The sequence below is a fragment of the Coffea arabica genome, chromosome 1c, assembly GCF_036785885.1.
Source record: "Coffea arabica cultivar ET-39 chromosome 1c, Coffea Arabica ET-39 HiFi, whole genome shotgun sequence".
Taxonomy (NCBI): Eukaryota; Viridiplantae; Streptophyta; class Magnoliopsida; order Gentianales; family Rubiaceae; genus Coffea; species Coffea arabica.
In genome coordinates, this window is record NC_092310.1 from 50,313,544 (window position 1) to 50,330,326 (window position 16,783).

Below are 16,783 nucleotides of genomic sequence, written 5' to 3' on the forward strand. Positions count from 1 at the left end.
TTTTTCATGTAATCACCACTCGTCGTGTTGTCAACCTTAGTTTACTTTTTCCAAAAATAAAAATATGAAAATGTAGTGTGGCCATAAATAAAAAATGAAAAACTAAAAAAAAGTTTCTTTAGATTTGGGGAAAATATTCACAGCATCACATACGTCCGTCCGGGCAGAAAAGAAAGTTAGATGAAGAAGAAATAGGTGACAAAACCAATAAGCAAAGGTTGGTCATCAAGACGGAAAAAATGACAAAAAAATATGAAATAGTATATACCAAAAAGAGACATTAAACGTAGAAGATTATGAATCATAATTTTTGGACTACGGACGAAAGGAAATTTCAAACCCATTCTTGATCTCCTTAAATGAACTCATTCATTTAGTTATTTATGGGGGAAAATGAAAGAAAGTGCATGAACTAATACAATAGAGAAAAAACAAGTTCAAATGATTAGGATGATAGGGGAAAAAACGGAGTACAAAGTAGAAAGTATATAAGAAACATGTAGTTCACGTGAGGATTTGTTTAATTACCTTTATCTGCAATCAAAAAAGATAAAGGAAATAAAGCGAACAAAAGAAAAAACTAAGCAAAATGAAGAAAACAAAAGGAATGGACCACGTGTCAAAGAAAAAGAGATCCACTTGGCAATCATTGGAGTTGCTATAGTAACTCCACTCTGTTGTTATATAATAGGTAGATTTTGTGGTACAAAATCTTGATTATTAATCAAATTTGCCTTGTTATCAGTAATAATTACTATTTATGTATAAAAACTTACTACTACTTGAATTAAAGTTACTAAGGTATATTATGAGTGCTTACTAACTAAGGTACTAAGTTTTAATCATTAATAAAAACATCTTATCATTATTTGAAATAAACTTCGTAATACTACTTTGAGATAAGGTTTTAATGTAAAAATTGTACATGCATTCCAGAATTACTATTTATGTATAAAAACTTACTGTTATTTGAATTAAACTTACTCTTTTAAATGTAAGTTTGGGATATCAAGTAGTAATCTATTTATTTAAAAATTAAGTTTAATATTTATTCCAATTTACCTTTTGAGGTATAAAAGTTACTAATCTATTACACTTAACTTACTATTTTAGATAGGAAACTTACTTCCATAATTTTAGGTGTTATTTTATTTAGGCGAATATGTTCAACAATAAATCAAATGATCGCTAAAAGTGCAACAACGTGTTATATCAGGTAAAAACTATTTCGCTATCATAACTATCGTTTAGTATCTATATCTAAATGTATTGCTGAGGGGGTTTTGGATAAGGAGCTTCAAAAATTATCAAAAGTGTGAATGCTATTTGAATAGAATTTTGCAATTTTTTAATTAAAAAATATTTATCTCTTAACTAATCATGTAACCGGCCCTACAAATCCTATAATCATACTTATATTTTTTCCACATTTCCCTTATGTTTTTTCCACTACCCCATAAAATTCAAACTCCTAAACTTTAACTAACGGATAATAACCACCCCTGTAAAATGATATCTGCAAATTCCAATTCACATCTCACATTTATTACTGACACTTACCATATCACTTAGAGTAATAACTAACCGTTAATTTAAGAAATTCGCAACTACGAAAGTCAAATATCCAAAATATAGGAGCCTGTTTAAATTACAATTTTCACAATTCAACGTATCTTATTGTCATAATATATTTTACTCTCACAATCATTCACAAATTATAAAGGCATTAAAAATAATTCTTTTTTTAAATAAAAATTAATTCAAAGGTAGTTAATTCACACGCACACACATATATACATACATATATATATTCTCATAATGCATATATATATAAGATTATCAAATCGAATGCATACTACTGGTAAGTATTTCATTTTAAAATAAAAAAACATGCAATTACATTTATTTCTATCCATATATCATTCATTTTCTAATATAAATTATTATTATTATTTTAAGATCCTTCTTTTGCAAAAACACAATTCTTGAATGATTTACAGTTTTTGTCATATTTTGAACTATTGTTAGACAAATCTTAAATTTTAATTATGTTGGTGAAGTTTTTTAACTTTTTTCAAATAAAAATGGTATAACCGTTTAATTCATTTTAATAATGTAAGTACCGTGCGTAGCACGGATATTCACACTAGTTGTCCTTGTATGACCGAGCCTGAGAGTTTGAGCATGTTTTGGTTGAATGTTATAATTCAAAATTTGGGGTTTGGAGGGAATAGGTTATATCCAGTGTAATCAAAACTCAAACAAAAGTGGGGATAAGCCTCGTTGTCACAACGAACTATATAAAGCGGATTTTTTTCAATAAAAATAAACCCATTTTTCAATAAAATCCTAACTCTTTATACCTTTCCTGTATTATAAGAACCGTGAACCCATTTTACCATAAACAAATTTATTTATCGACAACAAAAAAATGAACCCGTTTCTCAATAAAACATCAGCTCTTTATGGCTTCCCTCCCTTATAAGAAAAGAGTATCCATTTTGCCATAAACAAATTTGTTTATCGCATAAAATAAAAATAAAAATGTTTTTTCAATAAAAAACCAGTTCTTTATGACTTTCCTCCATTATAAGAATATAGTACCCATTATTCGATAAAAAATATTATTTATCGAATAATATAAAAATGAACCTGTTTTTGAATAAAACACAAGCTCTTTATAGTTTTCATCTATTATAAGAACAGAGTATCCATTTTTTCATAAATAAATTTATTTATCGGATGAAAAACTAAATATATTTTAGAATAAAACACCAGTTTTTTATGGTTTTCCTCCCTTCAGTACAACAAAAAAGGGTATTAGCGACAACAACTTTAGGAAGAAATAGAAAGCTTGACGCTCTTAAGAGGCTTATAGCAAGGAAAAGGACAATACCTCACAAAAAATTTGGTGGACGGAGAGTCGTGAATTTTGGGTTTTTTTTTCCTGATTTTATTCGATGTGGTCTTGTCTGTATGATTGCAAAGTTCAATTTCTGATGTACTTTCAGGGGGGTTTGGCTGTAGCAGCAGGGAAGTGGGGAAGTGGGTGGCTTTCCGGTGGTACCGCCGGCTCAGTATAACCCATTAGACGAGCCGAGTCCATTGGGATTGAGGCTGAGGAAAAGTCCTTCCCTTTTGGAATTGATCCAAATGAGGCTTTCTCAAGCTTATTCACCTAAGGGTGCAAGTTCAAGTAAAAAAGAGCTTAAAGGGACCGCTGCTTCTGGTTCGTCTGAGAAGCTCAAGGCTTCAAATTTTCCAGCAACTATTCTGCGAATTGGGACCTGGGAGATTTTAGAAACTTGTTTTATTGGATTGCTTATGATTTCGTTAATTTTGATTGCAAGTCTTTGTTGTAATTTCTAGTATAAGTCAAGATATGAAGGGGATTTGGTAGCAAAGTGTTATTTTGCAAAGCATAAGCTTGTACGGGAGGTTCGTGATGGCGGGCTCAAGAAGTTGGGTCCAATATATCTACATTGAAATAACACTTATGATGGTCATTGCATTTATGGGCATTTTAAAAAATAAACTCTGCATAAGCTAAAATTTTTCTAACTAAAATTTTTTACATTTGTCATAACTTATTGATGGTTAAAATAATAGCAAGGATTTATGAAATTCTCCATCCCCACATTAATTTAAACTAAATATGAGACTGCATAAGCTGAGAAAACAAAGCAGCATTTGATTTGAACAATCATGAGAGTCCCACTTTCTTCAACTTGAGGGGATGCAGCATCACCATCAGGTGGTCAATCATCATCTTCGAGGAATGAACAAGACATTGTTAGTAGACCTCGAGAAGACATGAAACACCATCACCCAGCTCAGTTATCCTTTTAATAGTCTTGAACCAAAATTTGATATTCACTAAAAGTTTCTGACCAACAGAAATGTAAAATGTCTTTTTCATTTGATTTATAATCTGTAGTGTTGATAGTATTGGTTGTAATATATTATTGCTCGTTTTGTATTTGTAATGACAAATTGGTTTGTTATTTGGTATACAAATTTTGCTATATCTCAATATTGACATTAATGATGATACCTCTTGCTAAAAAAATGGTTGAAAAAAAAATTAGCAACTACAGTCACAAAGCTGCTTTCGGCAACTTTGTTGCAAGAAAATCATTTAGCTGCATTTGATCGTCTTTGGTAAGGGGTCGATGGTTTTCAATAAAACACCAGCTCTTTGTGACTTTCGTCCATAAATTTTCTATTTTTCCTTTTTCCCCTGAAATAATTTATTACTTGGATAAAATCAGAAACTCCATTATAAGAAAAGGTTTGGACGGAATAAGTTGTAAGCAATCCATGACAATTACCGTCTGATAGTAACATGTGAAGGAACAGGGGCTATGACAATTTGCTATATGTACTGTGCAAATCTTATCCCATTGAAAATCACATTGAGAGGTGGGCCAGCATTTTGCTATATGTCAATATTGACATTAATGAGTTTATGTTTATTTTATCCGATAAACAAATTCCTTTTTGCCTTCAAAATGAGTACTCTATTCTTATTCTTATAATAGAGGAAAGTCATAAAAAGCTGATGTTTTATTGAAAAAATGGGTTTATTTTTATTTAATCTGATAAATAACTTTGTCTAACAAAAAATGGGTACTCTGTTCTTAAAATAGAGGAAAGTCATAAAGAGCTGATCTTTTATTAAACAACGGATTTATTTTAATTTTATCCGATACATAAATTTATTTATGAAAAAATGGGTACTCTATTCTGATAATGGAGGAAAGCTATAAAAAGTTGGTCTTTTATTGAAAAATAGATTTATTTTTATTTTATGGCGAACGATAAATATTTTAATTTATGAGAAAATGGGTACTCTATTCTTATAATGGAGGAAAGCCATAAACAGCTAGGCTTTTATGGGAAAGTGATACTTTACGGAAAGTGACCAGGATTTGGTTTATGAAATAATCCCAAATAAAAATTTAGAATGAATTTATTTGTTTTGAAAGTTGTATAACGGTCGTTAAAACTCCAAAAATATTATTTTCATTTTCAATACAATCCCAGGCCTGGAATTGAAATGAATACTTTAAAAGAAAAATAATATGCTCTAGAATAGTTGAAAAATATGAAGGAAAAACAAGGTCCACATACCATTAAACTATTACTATTATTTGAGGAGGGAAAATCCATAAATTATATAAAAAATAAAAAATGGAAAAATATTTAGAAAAAAACCCAATCCACCCCGTTTTTAATTCAGTCGGTGTCAAAGTAAAAAGTGCCATATAAATTTCCAAGGATTCAAGAAAAATCATTCGCCAAAATTGGCTAACGGTTTCTAAAATTATCCTTTGAAATTTGAAATACATTGGTTTGTTTTAGTCCGAAAGGTTGAACTTGATTCGTTTGTATTGGTCAAAATAAATTTTTGTAAAATTCAAAATAAAAAATTAGAAGAAAACAAGTAAGGACATCACCAATTGTAAAATGTCATCTACACATTCCTTATAATTCTTTTTGATACCTCCAACCAATGCTTATTGTCCAAGGACAAGAAAGAAATCTAGTAGCTTTACTTTTTTTTTCTTACATTTTCTTGACGAAACCCAAGAAGCTTGACGAAATCTTACTTCTCACATTGGAATTCACATTGGAATTCACAGTGGAAGGTGGGCCACCGGCAACGAAATGAAATGTGGGCCACCAGCAATGAAATGACCGCTCACATATCTGTCCATCCGTCCACGAGGCTGTAATTCTTGTGCTATAAGCAAGACTGGCGCCAGTCTGCCGCCAGTCTTGTCATCTTCGGGACTAACCCCGCCAACCGAGCTAAAAATCTTGGCGCCAGTCTTTGTTTACGTGAATTGAAGTAGATTCGCTTTGATACCTAAAAATGGGTACTCCGATTACAATGGAGCAAACCCAAGAAAACCGTATGTTGAAGTGGACAAGGGTTACTTTATAACTCAAATACATAATTTGGTGGTGTATGAGTACCGTCATCTTATAACTGTGGGGTTTATTTTCTGTATAGGTTTGTATTAATTGAATGAGCATTTTATGTAAAGAAAAAGATTAATAATCAAAACTGAAAATCTTGAATAGTTTAGGCATCACTTATTTTAAATTTTCTGTATATGTATACATATATACGTATGTATATATATTTTAATAATTATTCTGTAGCACAATATAAAAAGATGTAAAAATATTATTTTCATTTTCAATACAATCCCAGGCCTAGAATTCAAATGAATACTTTAAAAGAAAAATAATATGGTGTAGAATAGTTCAAAAATATGAAGGAAAATCAAGGTCCACATACCATTAAACTATTACTATTATTTGTAAAGGGAAAATCCAAAAATTATATTAAAAACTAATTAATGGAAAAAAATTTAGAAAAAAACCCAATCCACCCCGTTTTTAATTCAGTCGGTGTATGAATACATAATTTGGCGGTGTATGAGTACCGTCATCTTATAACGGAGGATTAACCCCCGAATAGGTGGTGTTTTATTTAGAAAACCTATTATCTGTGTTTTATCTCTTAAATTAAGTTGTGTATGGAACAATGGGTATGTAATTGGTTGTAATGGAGGAATGCCGTAAAGAGCTGGTCATTTCTTCGAAAATGGTTGCATTGTTATTCGACCCACAGCTAAAAGGGGGAAAATGGGTAGCCTGTTGTTGTAATGCGGGAAACACATAAAAGGCTGGTATTTTATTGGAAAAAATCATTGTTATTATTGTATTAGGAAAAAAATGTCTGTCTACGGAAATGGGTACTCTGTTCTCATATTCCTGCCGAACCCGTCCACAGCTGGTCTTCTACAGCGGAGTAGTGCAATTCAGAAATATGCATGCCATTTGGTTCTTCTAATTTTCCCAAATAAAAATTTAGATGCAGTGCCAGCTGTGACTTATTATCGCACTAACCCAAGTTAGGTTGGTTAACCGTGGTCCGCAAAAGGATGCCTGAGAGGGGTCAAACTGCTCTTAACCACTCAGTCCATGCACTGCAAGCTCCTCCATTTAAACCCAGGTCCGTCATCCTTATCTCCTCCTATAAGAGCTTCCCGAAACTAAACTTCTTCCTTGCATGCCCATTGACTTCCGCATTGGTTTGGCACAACAGCCTTCGCTATAAAAGGGCCGCTTCAGTTGTTTACCACCTGTAAGACGTAAGTAGACGAAAGAATAGCTTCGTTCTGCATTTTCTAACCCCTGAACCGACCAGGCTCGTCGTACCAAAATCCTTTTCCATACTGACTCATGGCACTTGGACGATTTCCTCAAATACATGTCCTCAACAACGGAGGCATGGTCGGCTACTTTCAAGATGAGGTGTTACCACTTCACCACATTGGAGTGAAGTGGATAGTTGAGGAAGCCCTGGTTCGGTTAGATAGGTTTCCCGGAGCGGAGTTTCCACAGTCGATGCTGGTGTCTTGCATCCCCGTTCGCAACCCCATTGCGAACGAGGAAGTATTCCGGTCGCTGGTCAAGTGGCGCCGCCGTCCACTCCCCCTTATGCAGAACCTGAAGGCGTTTTATATCATGACCTACAATGCATGGTTTGCGGGCAAGGAGGAATTTGTTGCACATTTCCTGGGTCTAAAACCACTGCTCCATACCGACGTCTGGATCCTCTTCGGCGCCAACTTTGAAGACTGGTCTGTAACAAGGTTTCTGGCTGACCAGGGGTACCCCGCTAGTATGACACGGAACGTTGCCATTGCGGACAACCTTCACACCGCAACCATTTGCTGGAATCCATCAGCTGTAGAGATCACGTTTGAAGACAGAGATGCTATTGACAGCCTTGTCCTCACTGTGCGCCGCAGAAAATACCGCAGCTTTCTGAGGGTAGCTACCACGGTTGCCTCCTTAAACCCTATGTTTGGTCTTATTGTGGAGCGTTTCGAGTGAAGGTTCGCAGGTACGGCGGTGTGCTTTTAATTTTTTTGTTGAAGATCATATTTGGATGGTGGGTGGTTGTTTGTTCATGGCCCTTGCTGTTGTTGGGCGTACCATGCATGGTTTTGATTGTTAGCGTATCAAGGGTAGGGGTTAGGGGATGATAATATGCAAGGCCTGAAAATTAGGAGTGCACCGTTTGTCGGATATGTAAGCGATGGTACTTACACCCAAATATATAAGTAAGAACTTGTTTCGTCGTTCAACTCCACAAATTTTCCAATTTAACCTAACAATGCTGTGCCACATCCCACTTTGTTGTACGTAACCTTCAGCTTGTTCAGTTGCCTGGCTAAGCTGAAGTTCATATTTAACAACGCAGCGATTGCCATCCCACTGACTAATGACGTTCATCGATCAATCAACGATCCGTAGTACCTCATCCGCACACACATTTCGTGGGACAAAGGGAACAGGGCATGCCGAAAAACCACATAATGCAGAATGTCAAAATAAACCAAATACGGAAACCGAGTATGTTATATAACGCAAAATCACCATTTAAACAGTAACACTCCGCCGGTTGGCCGAAAAACCACATGCGGCAACCACCGGTTGACAACGGAGGGACAAAAGGCATAAGGAGCACAGCAGTGGCAACCACAAATACAAGAGGCTGTAAACGAGCCTTAATGGCCATTCTATCCTTACGGACACCATAGTCCAGTACTGTAGGGGGGGTTTGGAGGGAATGCAATCAACGCGAACACATGAATTCACGGTTTCAGAACCAGAAGAAGGACTACCGCCACCACAGCTACCACAGCAATGTTAAGGATGGTCACGTTCCTTTGCATGCTTCTCAGTTCAGCTATGATGGCAGACACCTCCGCCGCGGGTGTATTAGGAAAAACGGGGGCGGTACTTGACGGGGGGGCGGGATCGGGAACTTCAAACCCCGTTGCTCGTGCAAACTCATCACACCAGCCAATGAACGTTCGACAGGGCCTCTGCAATACAACTACCTTAGCAATCCGAAATTAATGGAAGAAACAGTTCTACCGAAGAACATACCAGGGCGTTAGCGCAGCGATAGTAGTGGCGCCCCCTGTTTGCTTCAGACTTCCAGACAACCCGAACTGCACAGCTTCGACCACAATTGCAATATAATGTAGGCCACACCGTGCTATTGACCGACCCGGCTGAAGACGAAGAAGCCATTCGCAAAGGTTAATCTCCTCCGCGACACCGCCTAACTTTATCTCTGCGAAACACAAGGACACGGCGCTCCCACGGTGTCGACGGACAGCAGCTTTAACAAGAATTTGGGGGTTGGAGGGAATAGGTTTTCGCCAACAGTAGTCAACACATTTGTTTGCTTATTTGGGTGTGGATGAGGTTATTGCTTGGTTCAGTACTTGGAGTCTCCCATCATGTATAGTTGATGTTTCGGAACGAATACAATAAATATGAATAATCTCACTATCCTCCCCTGAGGTTGATTTAAATTTCAGTGGCATCCCATCCCATTTAACAGAAATTTCACTGACCTCCCTTACTCTATTGCGTTTTTTGGTAACAACGCAGTCCAAATCTGATTACAATATTATTTTCATGTGTGAGAAGGTATTTTTATTCCATGGATGCCCCTTTGGTCCTTGTATTGGTAGAAGATTGAAAGAAGAATAAATTATTAGAATGATTACTAAAGTTGAGGGGTTATAAGTACAAAAAAAATTTTTTGTAAGCACCGGATGTGCCAGGAAAAATGCCGAGTTTGACAAATTTTAAGTGAACTAGTAGGTTATCTATTTAACATAAAATAAGTAAGTAATTAAACTAATTAAATGCAAGAGAGAGAGAACTAATTAAATGGAAGAAACTCGTAATAGAGGAAACCTATGCAAAACGAATATTAGTATATCAGCTTATAAATTGTACTCACGTAAACTAATTGACAATTCCAAAAGCTGGTTGGTAATTACATTTAACGACAATAACAGAAATTTAATATGTAATGAAGGTGATTAAAAAATTATTACTGCTAGGCGGCAATAGAAGAAGTAATTTGGCGCCAATTTTTGAAAGTTAAATTTATGTATTTAACATAAATTGAATATGTGAAAGTTAAAATAAGAAAACGAAATTGCGCATGACATACCAGCTCTATATGGCAAACATTGTACCTTCTTTGTATGGGAAACATACCAGCTCTTTATAGGAAATATTGGTTAAATAGCGGACGGTGGAAAACTAGTATGTTTTGAACCAAATTTTTGTGGCAAACATACTAGCTCTTTATAGCAGCAACTACCGGCCAAGACAGAACTAGTATGGTTTTTATTTCACATAACAATAATTATATGACGGTTTAGGAAAATTTGAACAAACAACGCATACTATACCAGCTCTTAAAAATAAAGTGGCATGTTTTGTAGTACGTTAAGTTTCAGATTTTTTTTTGGAAACATACCGAAAGTTTTATAGGGAACAAGGGTTTAGTAGCGGACGTAACTTGTAACCTAGTATGTTTTCAATTCAATTATAGTATTTAATTTTATTAGTTTTATAACAAAAGTATTACTGCTGGAAAAGCCTCACCAAATCGTGGTCCCAGTCTGTAAAGTATCACTTTGTAGTATAAGACCAGCTCTTTATGGTCTTCCTGCATTATAATAACAGAGTACCCTTTTTTCCATAAATAAATATATTTATCGGATAATATAAAAAATAAACTCGATTTACAATAAAACTGATGCTCTTTATGGCTCTCCTTTATTATAAGAAAAGAGTACCCATTTTTTCGATTACAAATTTATTTATCGGATTAAATGAAAATAAACAAGTTCTTGAATAAAACGCGAGCTCTTTTTGGCTATCGTCCATAAAATATCCATTTCATGATTTTTCCATAAGCTAATTCGGGGGAGGTTTCTGAGGGTATCCCTTATAATATATGTGTATATAATATTAATAAATTATATAAAAACATAATTACAATTGTTAATATCAATAGATTGTAATCTGCTGCCAAAGTAATTTGGCTTCCGCATAACCCGATTCGGAATACACGCTCCAGTACCGAAACGGGTTGATTTTCCAATATGTAAATCGGGTTTGCCTCCCCTCCACGCCCGTCCCCGCCACATCAATTATCCCACAAAAAGCTTGTCTTACTTGAACTTCTCATCGTTTTTCCTGTTTAGCCCATCAACGCCTCCGCCGTTGTGTAAACACACTGAACAGTGTCGGTTTAAACTTTCCCCCCCCAAAGTGTGGAATTTCGAGCGTTACAGAGGAAAAACACCAGCTCTTTATGGCATTTACCCAAACATTTGTCAACACCAGCTCTTTGTGCGTCTTCTCAATTAATGGGTTCGGGTTACGACGTTCGTGGCAGCATACGAGGAGTGAGTCTGGACAAGTTTGAAGGACGCGACCTTTTGGTTGCCATTTACCCCGTTCGTGGCAGCATACGAGGAGTCAGTGTGGATATGCATCGGACGCGACCTTTTGGTTGCCATTTACCCCGCCCGACCTGTCTGCCAAATCTGTGCTACCGGCTTCTACGAGTTGGTTGACGACCACAGGTACGAACTAACCCTCCCTGTTTATCACTGTGGAACCTCCTTTGCTATGCGATTAACGCCCGTAAATTTACGATGTACGTGTAGTTCATGACTGTTCATCTTCCCTTGCTATCGGTGTATTGTTACGGTTCTGATGAATTGACCGTATTGACACATACGTTGGTTGGTTTGAAAAAATGTTACGGATGACAGTTTTTTGACGACAGAATGTTGCGTCGTTTGCAGGAGAAGTCGCCACTTTCCCATTTCTGTTCGAACGAACGCTAAGGTTAGTCGGATGTCCAGAAACAGTGGGATATTACACCTGATCTATCATTTTTGGATTTTATGAGGAAGTAGTTTTTGTTTGAAGTTTACTCCATTCTTGGGGCTTTCAGGGATTCACTAAACTGTGCCCAGTAAAAGGAGTTAACCGGTCATGGCCAACGCACAAAAACGGAGTTCACGAACCTCCATCCTCTCCCTTCCAACCGAGGTGCTATCCGAGGTGCTTGCACGTGTCGCGTCTTCTTCATCCGCTGATCTTTTCCGGGCAAAACTGTGGTTCGTTCTGCTATGGATGATACAAACTGGAAGAGGCGTATTCTTGTTCCATTCTGTGCTTTTCGTTTTAGTTTAATGGATCATTTCTATTATTTTGCAGCTGTAAGTTGTTCAACGAAGTTTCCGAGGCAAAGAACATTTACCAGCGGGTGTCCCTCGACAGGTTTGAAATCGTTCCGTGGCCAAAAAACCACAAAGTGTCGAGGTTCTTGAAGAAGTGCAGACAAAGCAAAAATCCAGAAGCCTTGTACCGAAAAGGAGTGGTAAGTTGGGTTGCTTTGGAACGTAAGACGCAATAGTCATGGGAAAATTCGGTAATGTTTTAAATGGAATAGTAATGAACTAACATTCCATAACCATACTTGAGTTACAAAATTTCTACACCAAGCTCACATCATCTCTTTCATTTGAGCTTCAATGTGATTTTGGTCAGCACACTTCACCCAAAAGATTGGCGTACAACAGGTTACTGCAGCTTTGGGCCCCAGTAAATAACTGTTGTCTCGCCGCCACTGTTCTGCCTGCACTTTTAAACTTTTTCGTTACTCATACATTTCGCAAGACTGTAATATCAACCTTGGAACTGCTTAGGTTGATTTTTTTTCGGATAAGCACGAGGACTCAGCATTGGAAAACCTGGAAGAAGCTGCTAATTCAGGCCATGCCGATGCTGCATATGCGTTGGGAATAATTTACATCTTTGTTGGTGGGGACGAGTTAAAGCGCAAAGGTATGAGACTGCTCATGAAATCCAGACTTCTTCAAGGCAGAGTGAATCTTTGCCGTCAGAATTTGCGAGCGCTGCTGAGGATGATATGGGTCAAGAATCCTGTGTTTCTAAACCCAACGCCCATTTGTTGTGCCATGACACATGAGAGGAAAACATCTTCATGGCCTATGCATCCCGATGAAGTGGAGGAGAGTACATGTGAAGGGTGCGCTTGCGATGAAGAAATTCGAGCAATTTGTGCTGCCCTGCCATATCGTTAGTGTGTAAGATTGAATGTTGACAACACATCGTTACGCTTTTTTTATGTTTGCCAACTGAATTGACCGCTACTTCTTACTCTCTTAATATTACTGGTATGAAAACATAAACAGCTTATCTTGGCCCTTGTATGTTCTGACATTTTCTCGACAAAACGCCGTTGTAGACAAACGTGTATGAAATGTAAGAATAAAGGATGATAGTTAGAAGGTAAAGAGGGAACTCCTCAGCAGTGATCTACGTGACGGATACTGTAGTGAAGTGAGAAGTTTACTAAGTACAAACGAAATGGTGGTTGATTAGATACTGCAAAACAATTTACTTATGGAAAAAAGGGTACTCTGTTCTTATAATGGAGGCAAGCCATAAAGAGCTTGTCTTTTAAGACAATGTGATACTACGATGAATAGACCACGATTTGATTTATGAAATTATCCAAAGAAAATTGCTGAATGATTTTGTCAACTTAATTAATTAATTATTATACATATTCATATAATGCATTATATAATTATGCTAATCTTTAATTTTATATTACTATATACACATATATATTATAATTATATGCACATATAAAATACATTTATAAATATATTTAAATAGTAATATGTAAATATATACTATAACAGTATTTATAATATACATTTATAAAAAATTTTAATTAATGTATAATATACTGTATAGTGATATAATATATTAGTATAATTATACAATGCATAACAAAAAATATATAATAATGACATAATTTTCTTTGCATAATTTGATAATCCAAATCGTGGTCCCAGTCTGTAAAGTATCACTTTGTAGTAAAAGACCAGCTCTTTATGGTCTTCCTGCATTATAATAACAGAGTACCCTTTTTTCCAGAAATAAATATATTTATCGGATAATATAAAAAATAAACTCGATTTACAATAAAAGTGATGCTCTTTATGGCTCTCCTTTATTATAAGAAAAGAGTACCCATTTTTCCGTAAACAAATTTATTTATCGGATGAAATGAAAATAAACAAGTTGTTGAATAAAACGGGAGCTCTTTTTGGCTATCGTCCATAAATTATCCATTTCATGATTTTTCCATAAGGACATTCGGGGGAGGTTTCTGAGGGTATCCCTTATAATATATGTGTATATAATATTAATTAATTATATAAAAGCATAATTACATTTGTTATTATATAGATTGTAATCTGCTGCCAAAGTTATTTGGCTTGCGCATAACCCGATTCGAATACACGCTCCAATACCGAAACGGGTTGATTTTCGAATATGTAAATCGGGTTTGCCTCCCCTCCACGCCCGTCCCCGCCTCATCAATTATCCCACAAAAAGCTTGTCTTTCGTGAACTTCTCATCGTTTCTCCTGTTTAGCCCATCAAAAGCTCCGTTGTTGTGTAAACACACTTAACAGTTTCGGTTAAAGCTTTCCCCCCCCTTTCTGAAATTTGGAGCTTTTCGAAAAGTTTTTCGCGGCAAGGTCGAAGAAGAAGTAGATTTATCGCGTTCGCTTCCTCTGTTGCTCAAAGTACTCAACAATTGAATCGCATCCCGGAGCAAGCATAGGCAGTAACATGGAGGCCTGTATGAGTCTTCCAGTGTATGCAGGCATGTGGGTCGACGTAGAAGCTCTCGCTGGTGAGTGTATTGATATCACGGAATATCTGAATGCCCAAAATTTGTTAAATTTGATGGCAAATAATGACAAGTGCTATGATGCGATGGTTAGGGAATTCTATGCTAACTGTAGGGCAAATAAGCAGAAGTCAGTTCTGCGTTCAGTCGTTAGGAATGTAGAAGTGTCAGTGTCTACCGAGGTTTTGTGTTCAGAGTTTGGGTTGGTTGACAGTGGATACACTGTTGACTATAAACGGATTAGCGCAAAGAATGTAGATAAGGTTGCTGTGAAGGGGTACAATGACCTAGAATTTCTTGGAGAGATTAGGCAAAATGGTGACAGAGTTATGAACACGGGGAAAAAAACTAAGTTTTATGCGCCGTATATGAAAGTGTTGCCACGGCTGTTACATCTGATAATAACTCATAACATTTTACCCAAAGCCGGAAGTATCACTTCCATTAGTGCATTAGAAAGAGTTATATTGTGGCATATGTTACACAAACAACCCGTCAACATAGCCAATTTGATCATTGCAACAATGCTCAACAGGATTAGGAAGATTAAGAGCAGGGAGAATAAGAGAACACATCTCCCATTTGGTATGTTGCTGACCAGGCTCTTTAGGCGCTTTAATGTGCCATTCTTGGCTGACCATGTTGACAGAGGATTTTACGCCCAAAATATGGGAGTATCGTACTTCAAAAAACTGGCATTCAAAGCTGAAGATGGTGGTTGGATGTGGAAGAAATCCTATACCTCTGATGCTGTCATTGGTGAGACTGGGGACGCGAATAGAAAAGTTGAAGAAATAAATAAGATGGATAAGGGGGGGAAGTGTGCTGGGGTCGAGGTGGGGCCGGTTGTGGGGGAAAAGGCACACCTTCAAGATGTTGTCATACTGTCTGAACAAACCAGAAAAGGGGCAAGTGTATGTGACAAAGTTATTTTACTCCTTTTTGTTTCTTCTTCTCGATGGCAACACAGGAGCATAACCCAATATTTGTATGACTAGGTTGCGGATAAAGTGACACAAATTTTACAAAGGGTTGGTGCCATCGAAGTGAAGGACTGCGGAATTGAGAAATTGCCATTTCTACGAGATGTAAGACATGCTCTTGCACTCTCATGTAATCCCCTTTTTATATGCTAATACCTTTATTGTCCAGTGTCTACCACAAGCTTCCGGCGTAGCACCTGATGAATTGAAAGAAGCCGTACGCTTTCATGTCAGAGAACTCGTCCCGCAGATGTATGTTAAAGTATCGGTATTTTCTTTGGCTAACACTGATCTCGCTTTCATCTGATTATTGTAATCATGTCAATCATTGTTCACAGCTGTGTGAGTACACTAGATAGGCAGCATCTCTTTGATATTACAAGAGAAGAACTGGAGGAAGTGATGCTTCAGGACACACTAATCAGTGACAAAGTAAGTTTTTTATGCGATTGCACAGGCCTACCTTGTTCACTAATCTCGCTAAAAATTGTCCACTCGATGTTGAATGTTTGAATTTGTTCCATTCTGTGAAGGTTGTGACCCAGTACCTTCACTTACTCCAGAAAGAATATAAGCAATTCGTTTTCTTCAATCCTATGTTTTGGGTACGTAACGAAAATTATTGTATGTGCTGTTGTGCCTTGCAAAATGTGGACCTAATACTTGCTTCTCAATCACTTGGTTGTAGCTTAAATGCGTGTTAGACTATCCATGCATATCTCCCGCAACCAAAAAGACATTCGTTGATCAAAGCAATGACGACTATCAGTCAAATCCTGAAAAGGTAAACATTAGCTATCATTCTCGCCTTAACATTCTTATACAATATGAGTAGCAGCTGCATGTTAGTGGAATTGGATTTAGCCTAACATGCCTTAGCTTTTAACACATTCAACATTGCTTGTTGTATGCGATTGCAGATTTTTTTCCCAATCATTTATTCAAATCATTGGTTGCTCATGATTGCACATGTCAAGGACAAACAGGTGTACATTGTTGATTCTATGGACAATTACAAAACCATCTACCAAGGTTTGATGCAATCTGTGGTGAGTATACTCCAAAAGCGTACCTTAGCTTCGTTTCCGAAGAAGGTAACATTTTTCTAACATTCGAAACCTGCTGTATTTATTTCCTTTTTT

The 16,783-nt window shown here is 36.5% G+C and overlaps 1 protein-coding gene across 1 annotated transcript; it reads left to right on the forward strand.

The window, feature by feature from the left end:
• The first annotated feature begins 11,913 nt into the window (after positions 1-11,913).
• On the forward strand, positions 11,914-13,028 carry LOC140005914 (putative F-box protein At1g67623). Its single transcript, XM_072047187.1, has 3 exons — positions 11,914-12,038; positions 12,139-12,301; positions 12,630-13,028. Exons 1-3 carry the CDS (start codon positions 11,914-11,916, stop codon positions 13,026-13,028), a joined length of 687 nt encoding a protein of 228 aa, XP_071903288.1.
• The last annotated feature ends 3,755 nt before the right edge of the window (positions 13,029-16,783 follow it).